The following is a 17,383-nucleotide window of genomic DNA, read 5'->3' on the forward strand; positions in this document are numbered from 1 at the left end:
TGAAATATATATGTTGAAAAGATTAGGTTCACTATTTGGCAAGAAACCGGTCATGTTTGTCTCTCGCTCACCCTTAATAAACACTTATGAATGAGTTAAAATTGTTAGATTAATTGACAACATATCTATAAACCATTTACTAGCCATCAATAAAGGGGGGGGGGGACTTATTGTAAAGTGGCACAGAAAGAAAGAAACTACTATACCATAAGACTCCCCTTATTGATGGCTAATAAATAGTAAACAACTTAGAACTCATTTATAAATGTTTTTATTATGCATCAATTAAGGGTGAGCAAGTGACAAAATGGACCAGTTTGTGCTTACAAGGTAATAACTTAGTCTGAAATGTTTAATATAAGCAACTCTAGATGAAATATATGTGTTGAACAGATTAGGTTCACTATTTGGCAAGAAACAGGTCATGTTTGTCTCTTGCTCATCCTTAATGAACGCTTAATAAACACAGATTAGTTAATAACACACACACATATATACATATATACATATATATATATATATATATATATATATATATATATATATATATATATATATATATCATTTATTAGCCATCAATAAGGGGAGCCTTATTGTAAAGTGGTACAGAAAGAAAGAAAGAAAGAAAGAAAGAAAGAAAGAAAGAAAGAAAGAAAGAAAGAAAGAAAAAAAGTTTGTGACGTCACTGACGGAGCTCCACTCTCTCTCCCTCTCTCTGCTCTTCAGTCCCACTCGAAGCTAACAAGAACCGTGGAAGATGCTGTTGGACCGACCCACAGAGCAACGCTAGCTCTGTCGGCCTCTGCCCCGGTTCTGTGAGCCCGTGTGTCGCCGGTACCGGGCTAGCTGTCCCGCTCAGGGTTTGGGGTCCCGGTCGCTGCGGCGGTGGACTGGCTGGGTGGCCATGTAGCTCCGTTAGCATGTAGCGGCTAACGGGCGACTTTCCTCCGCCGTTAGGCTCATTAGCAGGAGTCCGTCTGCTAGCTCTGGTTTTTTTTGGGGGGGGAGGTGGGAGGATCTGTGTAAGCCAGTGAGTGAGCGCCGCAGTTAGATAACCAGGTTTCCTCTCAGTATGTGTCGGTGTGTTGAAACGGCTCAGTTCCAGTTGCGGAGCCGTTTTCGGTCGATCTTTTTTTTTTTTTCAGCCCACAGCTAGTAGTAGTAGCAGCGTAGCGCTGCTAGCCGGATGCTAACGGGCTCCGATGTCTTTGTTTCCCAGCAGCAAACTGCGGGTCGGCGGCGGCCGTTAGCGGCGTTAGCTGGTAGGCTGTAGCGGGCTTTTATGGGGATCTTTTATTGTGCCAAAGAGGACGGATAAGACAGGATCTGGGCTGGGTTTTTAAACTGTGGTCGGCTGACATGCAGCGCTGCCTTCAGTGACCTTGGTATCATCACCCCACATCAGAAATCGATCAAAAAAAGAAGAAGAAGAAGAAGAAGAAGCCCTACAGCTGGTTCCGACACAAGGGTTACTATGGCCCTCAGTTCAGACTGCAGGCAGAGGGTCGTCTACCTGCTCCTCCTGTCAGGTAAGTTCAAAATACACGTTGTAGTTCCTGGAATCGCGTCAGAATCTATCTGTATTTTTTTTTATGTTTGCATTACTGTCAGGGTACAGCAAAGCTTTTAAAGTCGGTATGAAATGAAATAAATCTGAATCATCGGTCGTCTGGTTGATTATGTTTTCCACTCTAGCTCTAAACAGTATACAAAATGTAATTAAGATCGTTTGATTTTTATATTGATGTCTAAAGAGATTTACAAAATCGTATTATGTGGTGGCAGACAATAAATAAAAGTTCCTCCTCAGATGTCCACCATTTAAGACGTGTAAAGTTCCTGGTGGGAACATCTGCCAAACCGAACCCCGATGTGTTGCTCCTTAATCATGTTTCATCATAGTATTTATATAGAGATTTTTTTTCCCAGGGTTCTGAAATATATGTATTATACTGCAGTGTAGTGTATTCTATGAATTTATGGTTTTACACCATTAAAAATGGGTGAATTTTAACAATAATGTGTTAAATGTCCATCAACCCTAAATGGAAAAGTAAGGAAAATTAAAAATGAGTGTGAAAATACATCCTGTTAGTTGATGGTTTAAAGAAGTGTCGTTTTAATAAACAGGAAGAATAAATAAATCGAAGTATTTTAGTTTTTTACCTACCAATTACCGATCAAGGGAAACATCTGTATCTGATTGGTGCTTCTCGATTTTTAAATACCCGATAGTCTATTTTAAGGTCACATGTAACATTTTCAAAAAGAAATTGTGTATTTTTGATTGCAACTTTCTGCTAATTTTTAATATTTTTTAATATATATCTATATATCTGTACTGGTACAAACGTTCTTGCAATGATTTATTTTCTTAATAAAAATAAACAAAACTGCATATTCGTGCCGCTATTTTAAGCATGCTAAAAACATTAAGCGAATAACTCCTGGTAAGATTAATGGCCACTTATTAAAACTAAGCTCTTGGTTATAAAAAAAAAAATGTAAATACATGTCTATTTACTATCCACCAGCTCAGCCCAGTGAGAAGCTTGTAGCTCGCTCTCCACCGTCACATAAACAGACCTTATTGTGACTCAACTGCACATTCACAACGTATGTTTGAGCAAAATTTAATTATAAAGCTCTGAGTAAAGACAGACGACAAAAGAGGAACATTCTAAGTATTTGTCAGGATTGCAGCACACCAAAAACCTACCAAAAAAAGACGTTTAGACATGTTGTCTGAAGGTGTTGTGCAATGCTTTTTTTTTCCTGTGAGTTTCCAGTGCAGCTCACTGACTCATTAAGAATGTTAATAGGACGCATCGTTGCATCCTGTTTATTTATTATTATTATTTTTACTGGCACAGGAGGCATTGGGCTGATGTTTACCAGTGAAATGAGATAATACCATTGCATAATCCTCTACGGGAAAAACATTAAAGTGATGCAAGGCAGGGATGTAATCAGATCATCAGCATAATACCGGTCGTCAAACAAAGGCCTGTCAGGAGGAGAAAACATGTTTATTCTCTTTATTTCATTAACATTAGGTGTACAAGTTATTGTTTTTTTCTACTTTCTCCTATTGAACCTAGGTATTTTATTTTATTCTTTTTAGACCTTCTTTGTGTAAAAACACAGACGGCTCTTTTCTTGGTCCAAAAATTACTTTAGATTCATTCAATATATAGACTCAAATGAAATCTAACATATGGAACTGAAGCTGTCATTGTGACAAATCTGGCCGGTTGTTATTATATAAAACTCAGTTTTCTGTTGGTTTTTTTTTAGAATAAGAAGAAACTAAATACCTTTAAATGGGCTGTTTGATGTTCTTGTCGGTAACGCTTTGCTTCTGTTGCTCCCAGGATGCATTGCTTCTTCTCAGAGGAACGACAACGTCTACGTGTCTGGATTTTCCAATGGTGCGTTCAGAGTCTCTCAGCTCTCGGTATTTAGCCATATCCGCTAGGAACCGCTGTAACAGAAACTTGCCTTCCCCTCCATGCAGCCTGCGGAGACGTAGCGGAGCTCCTGCGGGCGTCGAGCGGCGTCATCACCAGCCCCGGCTGGCCCTTCCAGTACCCAGCCAGGCTGAACTGCAGCTGGAACATCAGGGCGCGAGCCGGAGACTCCATCACCATCAGGTAACGCGCTACGCAGCGAGCTAGCTCACAACATGAAACGTTCAGCTGTTCAGAACTGAGCCAGATTGGTCAGATTTCATTTCCAGAGCAGATTTTTAGAGAATTTGACAGATTTTAGTTGTATTAGTTTCCTCCCAAACATAAGGCAGAGTTTAACGTTGCTTAAAATAATTATTCAGACCTTCATCTGTGATGATAAGCAGGCTCCTGGTAGGGTTGAGAATGCTTATCCGACTCCTGGTTTTAGCTGATCTCCTGTAGTTTAGCACATTCCAGATATTTTAGCTTTATTTTGGATATTTTCTGCAAATGATACATACCTCATTACTGGTTTGCTTCATTTGTTTCATGACCAGTTTCAGTTTGGGTCATGTTCTTATTTAAATGCTCTTCCCCGTTGCAGATTTCAGGTCGGCTACTTGTTTGAAGTTTTGCTAAATAATAATAATGATGATGAAGTCCTTTGCTATTATTCCAACTTTTTTAATGGTTCCAATCTCATCGGTTTTGTAAGGTTCAGCTGCTGCTGCTTTTAGTGTTTAAGAGCTAAATCTGTCTACACAGTCACCAAACAATTCACTCCTGATCCCACAAGTGTTTATCCCCAAAGAAGGAACCATGCTTTTCTTTTATGCTTTTCTACGCATGCTTGGTTTAAATCGTGTGATTATTTTGGAGAACGGTCCTTTTTCTTGGACGGCTGCTCAGTCGGCGCTGTGCTTTGTCACTTCCTGGGTTCTTGCTGTTCGCTTGACCTGCGCTTATTTTAGCTCAGGGTAAAAGTTTGGGCCAACATTCAGACTCAAAGCTAAATCTGACAACTGCACATGTTAGTTTGCTGTAAAAGACATTTGGACTCTTTATTTATCATATCCTACCTGTACTTAAACTTCTTGGAGTTTACATTTGTGCTACAATAGACAATTCTGTAGAATAATGTAGAAGCCAGAAGTAGAAGGTTGTTAATACGCATTAGGTACGTTAAAAACTTTATATAGTTGCATTAAACCTCTTATGTCACCGGCCTAAAGTCTGTTTGATACCAGAAAAATGAAACTAAATTCACATTTACAAAAAAAATAAAATAAAATAAGATATATATTTTAGTCATTTTGTGGGGAAACTGTTTTTAAGAAACTAAAATATAAGCTTCCGACCATAACTATAAATAAGTGTTTCTTTTTTTTTTTTTTGCGTCTCTTTTCCCAGTTTCCAGGATTTTGACCTGCAGGGTTCCCACCGCTGCACCTCAGACTGGATGTCCATCAGCAGCTACCGGAGCCTGGATGGCCTGCGCGTCTGCGGCTCCTCCCTGCCGCCCCCTTACATCTCGTCCCAGGACCACGTGTGGATCCACTTCCACTCAGACGACAGCCTGACAGGCAAAGGCTTCAGGCTGTCCTACATCACCGGTGAGGACGGCGGCGTGTTTTTTCTCTCGGCGCAGCAGCGACTCGAGCGGACGTCCTCTCTGGCCCGATCATCCTTTGATCGCCGGGTCTGGCGTGTCCCGCCGTTTGTTGCGTAACAGCTGTGTAGAGAGCAGGCCGGCGGTGATGCGATGACGTAACTCTGGATTAGAGTCAGATTTAAATCCCCCGAGGGAGCACTAAATGGAGACGCTAAAGACGGCACAGAAAGCTTTTTTTTTTTTTACACTTTTAATAAACTGTTCCCTCTGCAGTGGTTGATGACTAACAGAAACGCTGTTGCAGGTAAACCAGAGGCGGCCAGCTGTGACGTGGACCAGTTCCACTGCTCCAATGGGAAGTGCATCCCAGACTGGTGGCGCTGTAACTCCATGGATGAGTGCGGGGACAATTCGGATGAAGAGCTGTGTGTGGACTCGCCGTTTTCCTTCCAGCCCTGCAACCTGAACCAGTTCCCCTGCCTGTCCCGGTACACCCGCATCTACACCTGCCTGCCCCACAGCCTGCGCTGCGACGGCAGCATCGACTGCCAGGTAAAAGTCCACTTTTGACGCATGTCTCTCCCCCTCTCTAGTACCCCCTTTCCTGTCAGCCCACTGTATGAAAAACGAGCCACTAATGCTGTAAAAACCTAAAAAAAAAAAGTCCACTTCAGGTGTAAAGGAGGCAAGACCAGCAGAACAGATGGACTCGATATAGTCTGGTCGACACAATTTGACTTAATGGTAGAGTCAGCGATTTTTCCAGAATTTCCCCAGGTCCCTTTTTAAAGAACTGCGCAGGAGGAAGACCGTCTACCTGCTCCCATGTAAGAGTGATGCGTTGCAGCCAGGATTGTGTTTTTTCTTTAAATGAAGCAGAGATGCAACGTCTGCAATGTTTCTTTCTGTCGAAAGAAGACAGACAAAAAGTAGCGTGTAAGTCTAGACCAGGGGTCTGCAGCCTGTGGCTCTTAATAACTTTGGCTACAAATTATATTTTTATTATGGTATTTAAATGTAATAATGATAATAAATGCAGGTTTTAGCATTTTTTTGTTTGTTTTGTTTTGTTTTTTGGAATAATTGATTTTTAATTTTCACAACAGAATGATGCTAAAAGTGACAGTAATATTTAAGTTTAAATCAATATTTTTTCATTATGTTGGAAACTATGATTTTTTTTTTTTAACATCGTTATCCACAAATATCAACTTCCCGTCCATCCTCTTTTTTTTTTTTTAACCCCAAGATAGACATAAAAGGGCGTTTCTTTAACAATGACAACAGATTTCCTACAGTAGATCTTTATAAAAAATTTGAACTTTTTTTCAAAAGGCCAGGCAACATTTACGGCTCTGAACGAGTTTAATTCAAGTAGACTGTAGGCAAAATGGCTCTTTAGGCTGTAAAGGCTGCAGGCCCCTGGTCTAGACTATAACCCACATTTATTCAGTTGCCTTAGTTTTCTGTCTGTGCAAAATTTAGCAAAATTTGATTATTACAGAAACACAAAGGCTGGTAAATATTGTGACAGTTAAGTGACAGTTCCAGTTGACACTTCCGACTCTGAGGGAATTTCAGCCCAACAACACAGGGGGACCTGTAAGCCACAGTAGATGGATATACAGTTCAGTAGCTTAACTTTTCTGTTAAAAAGCAATTTTTTTGTTGATCTAATGAGATGGATTTTATGGTGTTCGTTTGGTGTAAGCCATAAACATAAAAACTGTAACAAAATGAACCCGTGAAAGTAATTACATTTAATTTAAAATGCTGGTTTGAGCTTCAAGTCACGATTTGAATGACTCAATGCTCGTTTAAATTGACCTTTTCTCCTGAGAGGAGTAAAAAAAACAGGGGAAAAGCTCTCTTTAAATGTCGCACAGTTGCAGCAATCTGACAGCAGTGAGCTTGTAATTTATTCCCACGCTATTAAGAGACTCAACAAGTGAAGTCAGAGGGCATGTTTGTCCGTCCCAGCATTAACTCGACTCGCTGAGGTTCTTGCCTCGTCTTGTTCTCCCGGCGTCGTCTCCGTAGAAAGCGTGACTCATTTTACAAACGGCTGCACGTTTCATCAGCCGGTTTCTGATCACGTTTGTTTGTCTCTGCTTTCAGGACCTCGGCGATGAGATCGACTGTGACGTTCCCACTTGTGGGGAGTGGCTGAGGAACTTCTATGGTTCGTTCAGCTCTCCAAACTACCCCGACTTTTACCCACCAGGAAGTAACTGCACCTGGCTGATCGACACCGGAGACCACCGGAAGGTAACGCCCGACCTCCTCAGCTCAAACGCAGCAAACCAGACCTTCGTTTTGACTGTGAGCCTCCTGGTCCTCCTGCCGCAGGTCATCCTCAGGTTCACCGACTTTAAACTGGACGGCACGGGTTACGGCGATTACGTTAAAGTCTACGACGGGCTGGAGGAGAACCCTCGGCGCCTCCTCAGGGTGTTGACTGCGTTTGACTCCAGAGCGCCAGTAGCCGTGGTTTCATCGTCCGGTCAGCTCAGAGTCCACTTCTATGCTGACAAGATCAACGCCGCCAGAGGCTTCAACGTCACCTATCAGGTCGATCCGAAGTTACCGTTCACACGCCTGTAATTGTTTCAAAACAACACAATTACAACGTTTTTTTTTTTTCTTCAAACTTTACACTATTTTCTGAGATCTAAAGTAAATGTGGTACCACTTTACAAAAAGGCCCCACTAATAAATAGTTTAAAGATGTGTTACTAATTAATCTGTAAACACATTATAACTCATTCATAAGTGTTTATTATGCATTAATTAAGGGTGAAAAAAAAGATAAAACTGACCCGTTTGGTTCTACAAGGTAGTAACTTAGTCTGAAATGTTTAATATAAGCAATTCTTAATGAAATATATAGTGGAAAAGCTTAGGCAAGGCAAGGCAAATTTATTTATATAGCACAATTCAGTACAGAGACAATGCAAAGTGCTTTACATGATTAAAATATAGGAATAAAAGCAAGTAGGGATAGAATGTAGAAACAAAAAAAGAACATTTGAAAACAGTAAAATAGTTTAACTTGAACATTCAAAGGCAATTTTAAACAAATGTGTTTTTAATCTCGATTTAAAGGAACTCAGGCTTTCCGCACTTTTACAGTTTTCTGGAAGTTTGTTCCAGATAAGTGGAGCATAGGAACTAAATGCTGCTTCTCCGTGTTTGGTTCTGGTTCTAGGTATGCAGAGTAGGCTGGAGTCAGAAGACCTGAGTGGTCTGGAGGGTTTATACGCTGATAACAAGTCTGTGATGTATTTAGGTGCTAAGCCATTCAGGGATTTATAGACTAACAGAAGTATTTTAAAGTCTATTCTCTGAGATATAGGGAGCCAGTGTAAGGACTTTAGAACTGGGGTGATGTTCTCTACTTTCTTAGTCTTAGGTTCACTATTTGTCAGTTTTGTCTCCCGCTCGCTCTTAATGCATAATAAACACTTATTATTGAGTTATAAAGTGTTTACAGACTAATTAATAACATGTCTATAAAATATTTATGAGTCATCTACTGTATTTTTAGGCCCATAAACCGCACCGGATTATAAGACGCATTAAATACTCTTCCCAAGTGTGTAATATCACTCCGCCCCTCCACGTACACAGCTCTCTATCCGTCTCTGTTGGGAGGACAGAGTAGTTGGACTACACTGTCCTGTTTCTAACATAAGGCCTAAATAAACGTAACTTTTATATTAAATTAACTTACTTTGTTTGTTGTTGTTAGCTGCCTTACATAAATGCACTTTTAGTTTAGACATTACAGTCAGGCAGTCTTATAGACAGCTCAGGGGTCCATTCAGGTAGTGACACAGTGTACCGAAATGCTCCGAATATCCATTTAGCAGAACGACTTTGTTGCTCACCAAAGTTGTACTTACACATTTTAACAGATTTCTGAGCGCATTGTACCACATAAAATCAGTCAGTAAACACAATGGTAATCTTATATAAGGCGCACCAGCCTTTTAGTCTGAAAAATACGGTATATGGGTTAGATATAATTATTTATTTTAGTTTTTTTTAACTTTACACTATTTTCTGAGATCTAAAGTAAATGTGGTACCACATTACAATAAGGCTCCAATTATAGATGGATAATAAATAGTTTATAGATATGTTATTAATTAATCTGTAAACACTCTTTATAACTCATTCATTATGCATTAATTAAGGGCAACAGATAAAACTCACCCTTTCGGTTCCTACAAAGTAGTAACTTAGAAATGTTTATTATAAGCAACTGTAGATGAAGTATACAGTTGAACAGATTAGGATCACTATTTGGCAAGAAACCAGTCATGCTTGTCTCTTGCTCGCTCCTAACTAACACATAATAAACACTTATTAATGAGTTATAAAGTGTTTACAGACATTAGTCATCTATTAGGGGAGCCTTATTGTAAAGTGGTCCTGTAAATGTCTCAACAGTTTGCTTCAAATGCAGCACATTTACATCCCCTGCTTGCTTGTTTGACCCGGTTCTGTGGCTGTTCTCCTCAGGTGGACGGGTTCTGCCTGCCCTGGGAGGTTCCCTGCGGGGGGAACTGGGGCTGCTACACCGAGCAGCAGCGCTGCGACGGCTACTGGCACTGTCCGAACGGTCGGGACGAGCTGAACTGCTCCTCCTGTCAGGAGGACGAGTTCCCCTGCTCCAGGAACGGAGCCTGCTACCCTCGGTCCGACCGCTGCAACTATCAGAACCGCTGTCCCAACGGCTCGGACGAGAAAAACTGCTTCTTCTGCCAGCCTGGAAACTTCCACTGCAAGGTGGGGAAAAAACGCCCAACCCCAGTCAGTAAAACAGAGCTTTCCCTGTTTAATCTTTACATGTCTAAACTTGTCGGTAATTGGACTCTTTTTAAGGAGCAGATAAAAACAAACTTCCCCATAAAGCAGGGGTGTCAAACTCATTTTGGTTGAGGGGCCGCATTCAGCTTAATCTGATCTCAAGAGGGCCACACGAGTTAACTAATTGCAAGATTAAATAGAACTAATAAATGTGGACTTGTTGTTGATTTTTTTATTAAATTAATTTCACCTTTACACAATATATTATGAATAACCTCAGCGTTTTTAAGAAAAGTATGTGCAATTTCAACAATACTTTTATTCAGTTAAACATTTACTTGTGCATTATGCATAAGAACTGATCACAGTGATTGTACAATGTTGAAAAACATTTATTCACATTTTTTGGAACTTAAAAACACTGTCGTGCATGACAAAATACATCAAACAGATAAAAATTAAGAAATCATTTGAATTTTTCCACACCTGAAGCTTAATCTGCAAATTAAAACACAGCTCCCCTCGTGGACTATATAGGAGCTGCATATTTTCAAATGAATGAAGTACAGTACATGTTTTTTTCAATAATTGTTTTATCATTCTCTTCCTTTTATCTTGTCCACTTGTGAAAGTCAAATCTGATGAGCTCTTTCTGGCATCTTATTGCCACATTGCCAGACAGGACACTGGGGAATTTTTTTTTTTTTTTTTATAATGATAATGCATTTACCCACAGGGCCGGACTAAATTGTTCGGCGGGCCGGATCCGGCCCGCGGGCCGTATGTTTGACACCCCTGCCATAAAGTGTTTGACAAAAAAAAAAAAAAAACAACCAGTATGATTATGATGAAACTAAATTAATTATACTTTAAAGTGGTATGTTGAAAAAGCCTCGGTTTGACAACTTCAAGCAGCATTTTTATTTTTGTGGACAAAAAGCTTTAATGTGAAACCTTTCTCCTAAAGTTATCCCTGTTATTATATTTTATTAATTCATAGAAGTTGTTTTATGTTAATTTCCCCCTTTTAGAAAAGGGTTCATGATCGTGTGTTTTATATAAACTTCTGATAGTAATTCGGTTACGAGCCTCTAAAGATCCAGCAGCACAGGGTCATCTGAGATTGTAATTCAAAACGGATTATTGAGCATTTAAAGCAGCTAATTTAAGAACTTGTCAGGATTAGCGATTATTAACCAGATAGATACACATGTCTCAGTATATGAATGTAAGTATTTTACCTGTCAAAACTTATTTCAGCCAATTCTAATTTTTCTCTAAGGACTAAAAGAAAAGTGCAGGAAATGTTATTTTGCTAGCCTTGCTGCACAAAGGGGTTTTTACTTACTAGGGAGGCACAGAGCTGAAGATCTGTGCTGATATTTACCAGAATATCTCTACTTCCTTACCCCTTTGACCCCATCGCTCACATTTATTCTCTGCTGCAGCTGAACACCCAACAGTCTGCGCTGCGTCACTCTCTGACTCCCAAACTAAAACCACATGTTTTTTTTCCTGTCCACTTTTGTTATGAAGCACATTGATGTATTTGACATGTGAAAAGTGCCTTAGAAATAAAGTTTACCTCAACTCTGGGGTTTCCAAAAAGGCTGCAAACAGACAGGCTGGATGCTCAAAAGCAACTTTTCTGTAGAACGTTTAGCCTTTCTGTCATCCACTGACAGTTTTGCTTGCCATTGTTTTACCTTGTAGCGTTTGTGTTTGATGCCTGGACTGATCTGAGTCCAGTCATAATCAACTACACATATTCCAAAAAAAAGTAAAAAAACAAAGCAACTGGACTTGTTTTCCATAGTTGAAGACGTTTCGCTTCCTATCCAGGAAGCTTTCTCAATTCAAAAAGTCAGGAGTAATGTGGAGTACCAAGCTTTATACTACTGCCAAAAAAGGCCTTGTAATGGCTTAGATAACATGCAAATTCAACAGAAACAGGTCGTTAAAGACATTAAGGCAGCAGATTGAACCAAAACTGGTCCACTCCTCTGTAACAAGTCGTTAGGGTCGTTATTGGCCTTATCTAAGCCATTACAAGATCTTTGTTAGGCAGTAGTATAAAGCTTGGTACTCCATATTACTCCAGACTTTTTGAATTGAGAAAGCTTCCTGGAGAGGAAGCAAAACGTCTTCAACTACGGAAAACAAGTCCAGTTACTTTGTTTTTTACTTTTTTTTTTGGAATGACCATGACCTGGATGACTGAGAATCTTCACCAGCACCAACTTCACATATCCAAGGAATTTAAAAACTACTGGTATTAAATTATTAAAACAAGCAAAATATCATCCATCCATCCATTTTCTTACTCGCTTTATCCCTCATGGGGTCGCTGGGGTTGTAATGTTTTTGGACTGTGGGAGGAAGCCGGAGTACCCAGAGAGAACCCACGCATGCACAGGGAGAACATGCAAACTCCATGCAGAAAGACCCAGGGTTGGATTTGAACCCGGAACCTTCTTGCTGCAAGGCAACAGTGCTACCCACTGCGCCACTGTGCAGCCGCCAAGCAAAATATCAATGAATGTTAATGTTTAAAATAATATAGTGCAACTTTGATGCATTTTTTAACTGATTGCACATATTCGGATCTTACCCTTCTGTAAAACTAGTTTATTTACATAAAAAATCTGAAATTTAATGCAAATGGAGTCTGAATGTTCGATTGTTAATTTTTTTTTTGTCCTCTCCAGAACAATCGCTGCGTGTTCGAGTCGTGGGTTTGCGACGCGCAGGACGACTGCGGCGACGGCAGCGACGAGGAGAGCTGCCCCATCATCGTTCCCACCAGAGTCATCACCGCAGCCGTCATCGGCAGCCTGATCTGCGGCCTGCTGCTGGTCATCGCCCTCGGCTGCACCTGCAAGCTCTACTCGCTGCGCATGTTCGAGCGCAGGTGAGACTTCTGCTCGGTCAGTCGTCCGCGAACTCTGCTGTGTAAACCGAGGGCGGCGGGTTTGAAACTCTTGCTTGTTGCAGGTCATTTGAGACCCAGCTCTCCAGGGTGGAGGCGGAGCTTCTGAGGAGGGAGGCCCCGCCTTCCTACGGCCAGCTGATTGCACAGGGTCTGATCCCACCTGTGGAGGACTTCCCAGTGTGTTCTGGCAACCAGGTACAGATGTGCTGCTTGTTCAGAGACCGAGGATTCAGACTACTGGGTTCCTGCGGATCCTTAAAAAGTCTTAAAAGGCATTGAATTCTGTAATATAAAACTAAGGCCTTAATTGGCATTAAAATGTCTTAAATCAGTCTTTCTTAGGTCTTAAAATTGTTACCAGGTCATAAATAGGATTTTATTTTTGTAATCCTTACCAAACAGTAAAATAATTTATACAATTATATATTTTTTTAATTTACCGAACGGCTCAATGTAACCATTATTGGTTCCGTCCCGATAGCGGAACCAATAAAAACTGTTGCGGCCGGACCATAGCTGCGAAAAAGAGTTGGCACTGATTTATAGTTTATTTTGGTAGGGAACAAAACAAAGTTTGTGAATTCAGTTCAGTAGTTGTTAAAAATATATCTGTAATTTGTGTGTTTTTTAGCTTTCTTCCTATATGGAATGTTTTTCAAAATCTTTAACATGTCTACTGAGCCAGAAAGTAATGGTTTATGTTAAAATAAACATTTGGCTGAAGTTGTCGCAACCAGGTTTATCTTGTTTATCGTGAAGTTGGTCTTAACTTTTTATTTCAAGTGGCATTAAAAAGTCTTAAAAAGTCTTGAAATAACTTGCTTTATGCTGTAGGAACCCTGGACTAATAGTTTAAAACAAAGATTAACTATACTGATAAAGTTAATCGCTATCATCGTCAAATCTGGGAGCATTTAGTTCGTCTGGAGTCCAAATCTTTCCTGATAATAAGAAAAAGGGTCCCATGAATTCTGCTAGAGGCTCTGAAACCTAAAAAAAAAAAGCAGAAACCTACAGCAACTGGTTTATATGCCAGAGTCAGTTCTTCTTTCTAAAGCAGTTTCCTGCTATAAGATGCTATTAAACCACATATATTCTAGAGGACAAGCAGGGATTCTCTTCGTTGCCTTCTGGGTTATTAAAAAGCACATTTTAGGTTACAATATCGCACCTGAGTGTAAGACTGCTGGCAAGTGGGCCAAATCCACCTTCCTTTACCCATGAGATCCATGTCTAAGTTTCTAACAGCTGCTAAAGTTAAATTAGACCAGGCTACTAATGTTTGGTTCTAAATCTGATCAGTGTCTGAGCGGTCGTGTCACGTTTTATCAGAGTTTTGAGGACGCAGAAAAGAAGCAAAGATCAGAGCAACAACAGAACAATTAAAATGTTGCATTCGATGACCCTAAAACTTCAGAATTAAGACCTGCATGGAGACATCAGCAGCATCCAAACTTTCTACAATTATATGCGTCATGCTGCCCCAGTCTTTACTCTATGCATGCGCTTCATGTCAGGTCCGCAGCCTGTTTGCTTCTTCTGTTGAGGGCAGCGTTTATATTAGTTTGTGAACCATGTACAAGTATCTTATCCCCGCAAAGAAATGGTAACTGAACATTAAGATCCTGAGCTGGAAGTCAGGCCTTTAAGGTGTGGCAGATAAATACAACAAAATAAAATTATTATATATTAGGGCTGGGCGATATGGATTAAAAAATAAATCTCCGATTTTATCATACCAAATCCGATGAATCGATTTTTTTCCCTCCTTTTTGTTTCATAAAAAGAAATTAAAGAAATTATTTTAAAACCTTGCTTTTCTGTCACGCATTTTGTCAGGGAGTTGACCTGAATTCAAAGTGCAACTAAAAACAAGCTGTGAAACATGCTTGTAAAGCAAGATGGTAGCCGTGCCATTATAAACAATTAAAATATAACAAAACATTTGCTGCTAGTGGTATTTCACATTGAGCTAAGAACAGGCTTCACTGCACTTGTGAACATCAAACTAAGTTAAAAAAAAAAGTAAATAAGTAAATGAAGTACCTCGTATTATGGTAAAAAAAAGTTTCCACTTTACAATATTTTGACAATACATTTGCCTAAACACATATTCAGCATCACATGCTGTTCTCTTCATGGAAACCCAATGAGTGTATTGGCAAAATAAAATCCAGATTTTCCAAAAATGAAATCTTAAAGAATTGTAAATTCTAATTAATCGATTAAATCGATTTATCGCCCAGCCCTATTATATATATTATTATTATTATTATTATTAGCCTCGTCCTCGTAGCATCACGGCAACATAACATGAGCAACATCCCCTCTGGTCAAACATCCCTTCAAAATAAGATAAAAACACATAAAATAATAATAATTAAACTTTATTGATCTCACAATGGAGAAATTCACTTCTGCATCTTAACCCATCCCCTTAGGGAGCAGTGGGCTGCCACTGTGCGGCGCCTTGGGAGCAATCGGGGGTTAAGGGTCTTGCTCAGGGACCCAGAGTGAGGCAGTGGGGATCAAACTGGGTACTTGCATCCTTCTCAGAGCACAAGCGTACTGCTCTAACCACTAGGCCACCACTCCCCCTAAAAAAGGCAGACACCTTGCCTCTGTACTATACAATAGCCATGAAAAAAGTGAATGAAAACAACAATTCCTCATAGCGCCAAATCGATCGGAACCCTGAATTTGTTTCTCTGCAACGAGACGGCCCCATGCAGAGATAACGGGAGGTAGCGACACCCACAGTGTGCTGCCTTGCTCCGTAATGCGGGGAACCCCGCGTCACACAAACAGGATGTCGGGAACGGCTGCAGGATTCTCCGTGCTCTTGTGGCTTCTGCAGAGTTGTTGTCTCCAGCATACTTTAAGGTTGCTGCAGCAGACGTGCTGGATTCACCGGGTTTGTTGGCAAATGTGTTATGAATCCATTCGTTTTAGATCTTAATCGCCACCAGAAATTTCCTCTCTGAATTCTGTCCCCTTTATAGAAAAGATCCTGCAGATAATGTGGGATCAGCTGTGTGTTTATAAAAGATGGCTGCTGATGGTTGTCTTGCCGTCTCTGTCCTCAGGCGTCCGTCCTGGAAAACCTCCGTCTGGCTGTGCGCTCTCAGCTCGGCTTCACCTCCATCAGGCTCCCCTCCTCTGGTCGCCATCGCAACCTGTGGCGCAGACTCTTCACCTTCTCGCGGTCTCGGCGTTCCGGCTCGCTGGCGCTCGTCTCCGCTGACCTGGAGGACAGCTCTGGCACCGGAAGCACCGGCAGTTCTGGCTCAGACCTGCTGTCCCCCGACTCCGATGACACTGACACAGAGGGAGAGCGAGGCCGGGAGCGTGGAGTGGGGGCTGTGGGTGGGCCCGTCGCCCCGCTCCCTCACAAAACCCCGCCCCCGTCAGCCGTGGAGGCCGTAGTGTCGGTGGCGGCGTCGGTAACCTCCACGCCCAGCCGAGACCAACACCGTGACCGCCCCAGAGAAACCCCGCCCCCCTCCAGCCCCGTCACCGTGCTGACGTCCAGCTCCGATCCCGAATGCCACAGAGAAGGCCCCGAGCCCCAGCGCCCTTCGTCCTCCGCCCTGCAGCGCCTGGCCCAGAACCTGCACCGGCTCGCCAGGAATCTGACCAGAACTAACCAGAGCCAGCAGAACCAGCCGCTGACCAATCACAGCCCGCTGCGCCAGCTGGAGACCGGAAGAAGTGGCGCTGAAGCCACCGAGCGACGGGGGAGCAGAGAGGAAGAGGAAGACGTTGAGCTCCTCATCCCCGTCTCTGACTCTGACTCATCCTCCTCCTCGTCTTCGTCGCTCAGCGACATACGACAGCCTCTGCTGGAGCCGCACCCATCCTCCGCTGCAGGTCCCGTCCCCCTCCATCAGCGCGCAATGAGCGGACGGGGAGGGCGGGACGGCACCTGCGAACATTGCGGGATGGTCCACACCGCTCAGATCCCTGACGCCTGCCTCGAGGCCACGGGCAAAACGGAGAGCAGCGACGACGAGCTGCTGCTGCTGTGCTAACAGGCTAACCTGCCAGCTAACATGCTAACTGTCCCACATTTTTTTTCTCCTCCTCATACGCTGGCTAACGTGCTAACTGATCCGCTAACAAGACAAAACGCCAACCTCCAAGTAACATACTGATGCGTCTCTTAGTTTTACCCCCTGGTTAGCCAAAATGCTAACTTAAGGACTGCCGTTCTTTTACCCTAAAGCTGCAGCAAGCCGACTCTCTAAACCTTACACTAACACTGAGTAACAAACTAACAACTTAATTTCTAACAAGCTGGCTAATGCTATAAATACCACCCAAAACCTTTCAATTCAAACGGTTAGCTAGCTAACTTGCTAACACGCCACAGCTTCTGTCTATTTGCTTTTGCAGTTTGTTAGCATGCTAGCTGGATTAAAGGTTAGAGGCAAACGTACCAGTCAGAGACTTGGGTGTGATGCCACCGTTTCCTATTGGTACGATCGAAAAACAAAAAAAACAAAAGGATTTGTGGTTCCTCTTCTCGTTTGTTTACCCAACATGTTCGGGCGGTGGCCGTTTCGTCCCTTC

At 41.8% G+C, this 17,383-nt stretch overlaps 1 protein-coding gene across 1 annotated transcript; it reads left to right on the top strand.

Annotated features, from left to right (window-relative positions):
- Positions 1 to 705: 705 nt before the first annotated feature.
- Positions 706 to 17,068, top strand: lrp12 (low density lipoprotein receptor-related protein 12). Its single transcript, XM_036145403.1, has 11 exons — positions 706 to 1,529; positions 3,375 to 3,431; positions 3,518 to 3,653; positions 4,863 to 5,065; positions 5,369 to 5,616; positions 7,183 to 7,332; positions 7,414 to 7,635; positions 9,592 to 9,858; positions 12,588 to 12,790; positions 12,874 to 13,006; positions 15,898 to 17,068. Exons 1-11 carry the CDS (start codon positions 1,475 to 1,477, stop codon positions 16,840 to 16,842), a joined length of 2,619 nt encoding a protein of 872 aa, XP_036001296.1. The 5' UTR covers positions 706 to 1,474; the 3' UTR covers positions 16,843 to 17,068.
- Positions 17,069 to 17,383: the final 315 nt, after the last annotated feature.

Source organism: Fundulus heteroclitus, chromosome 13, assembly GCF_011125445.2.
Source record: "Fundulus heteroclitus isolate FHET01 chromosome 13, MU-UCD_Fhet_4.1, whole genome shotgun sequence".
Lineage (NCBI taxonomy): Eukaryota > Metazoa > Chordata > Actinopteri > Cyprinodontiformes > Fundulidae > Fundulus > Fundulus heteroclitus.

Coding starts and splice junctions, on each gene's coding strand:
- lrp12 (XM_036145403.1), top strand. CDS start 1,475: ATGGCCCTCAGTTCAGACTGCAGGCAGAGGGTCGTCTACCTGCTCCTC. Junction 5,617..7,182: donor ACGGCAGCATCGACTGCCAG/GTAAAAGTCCAC, acceptor CTCTGCTTTCAG/GACCTCGGCGATGAGATCGA. Junction 9,859..12,587: donor CTGGAAACTTCCACTGCAAG/GTGGGGAAAAAA, acceptor TGTCCTCTCCAG/AACAATCGCTGCGTGTTCGA.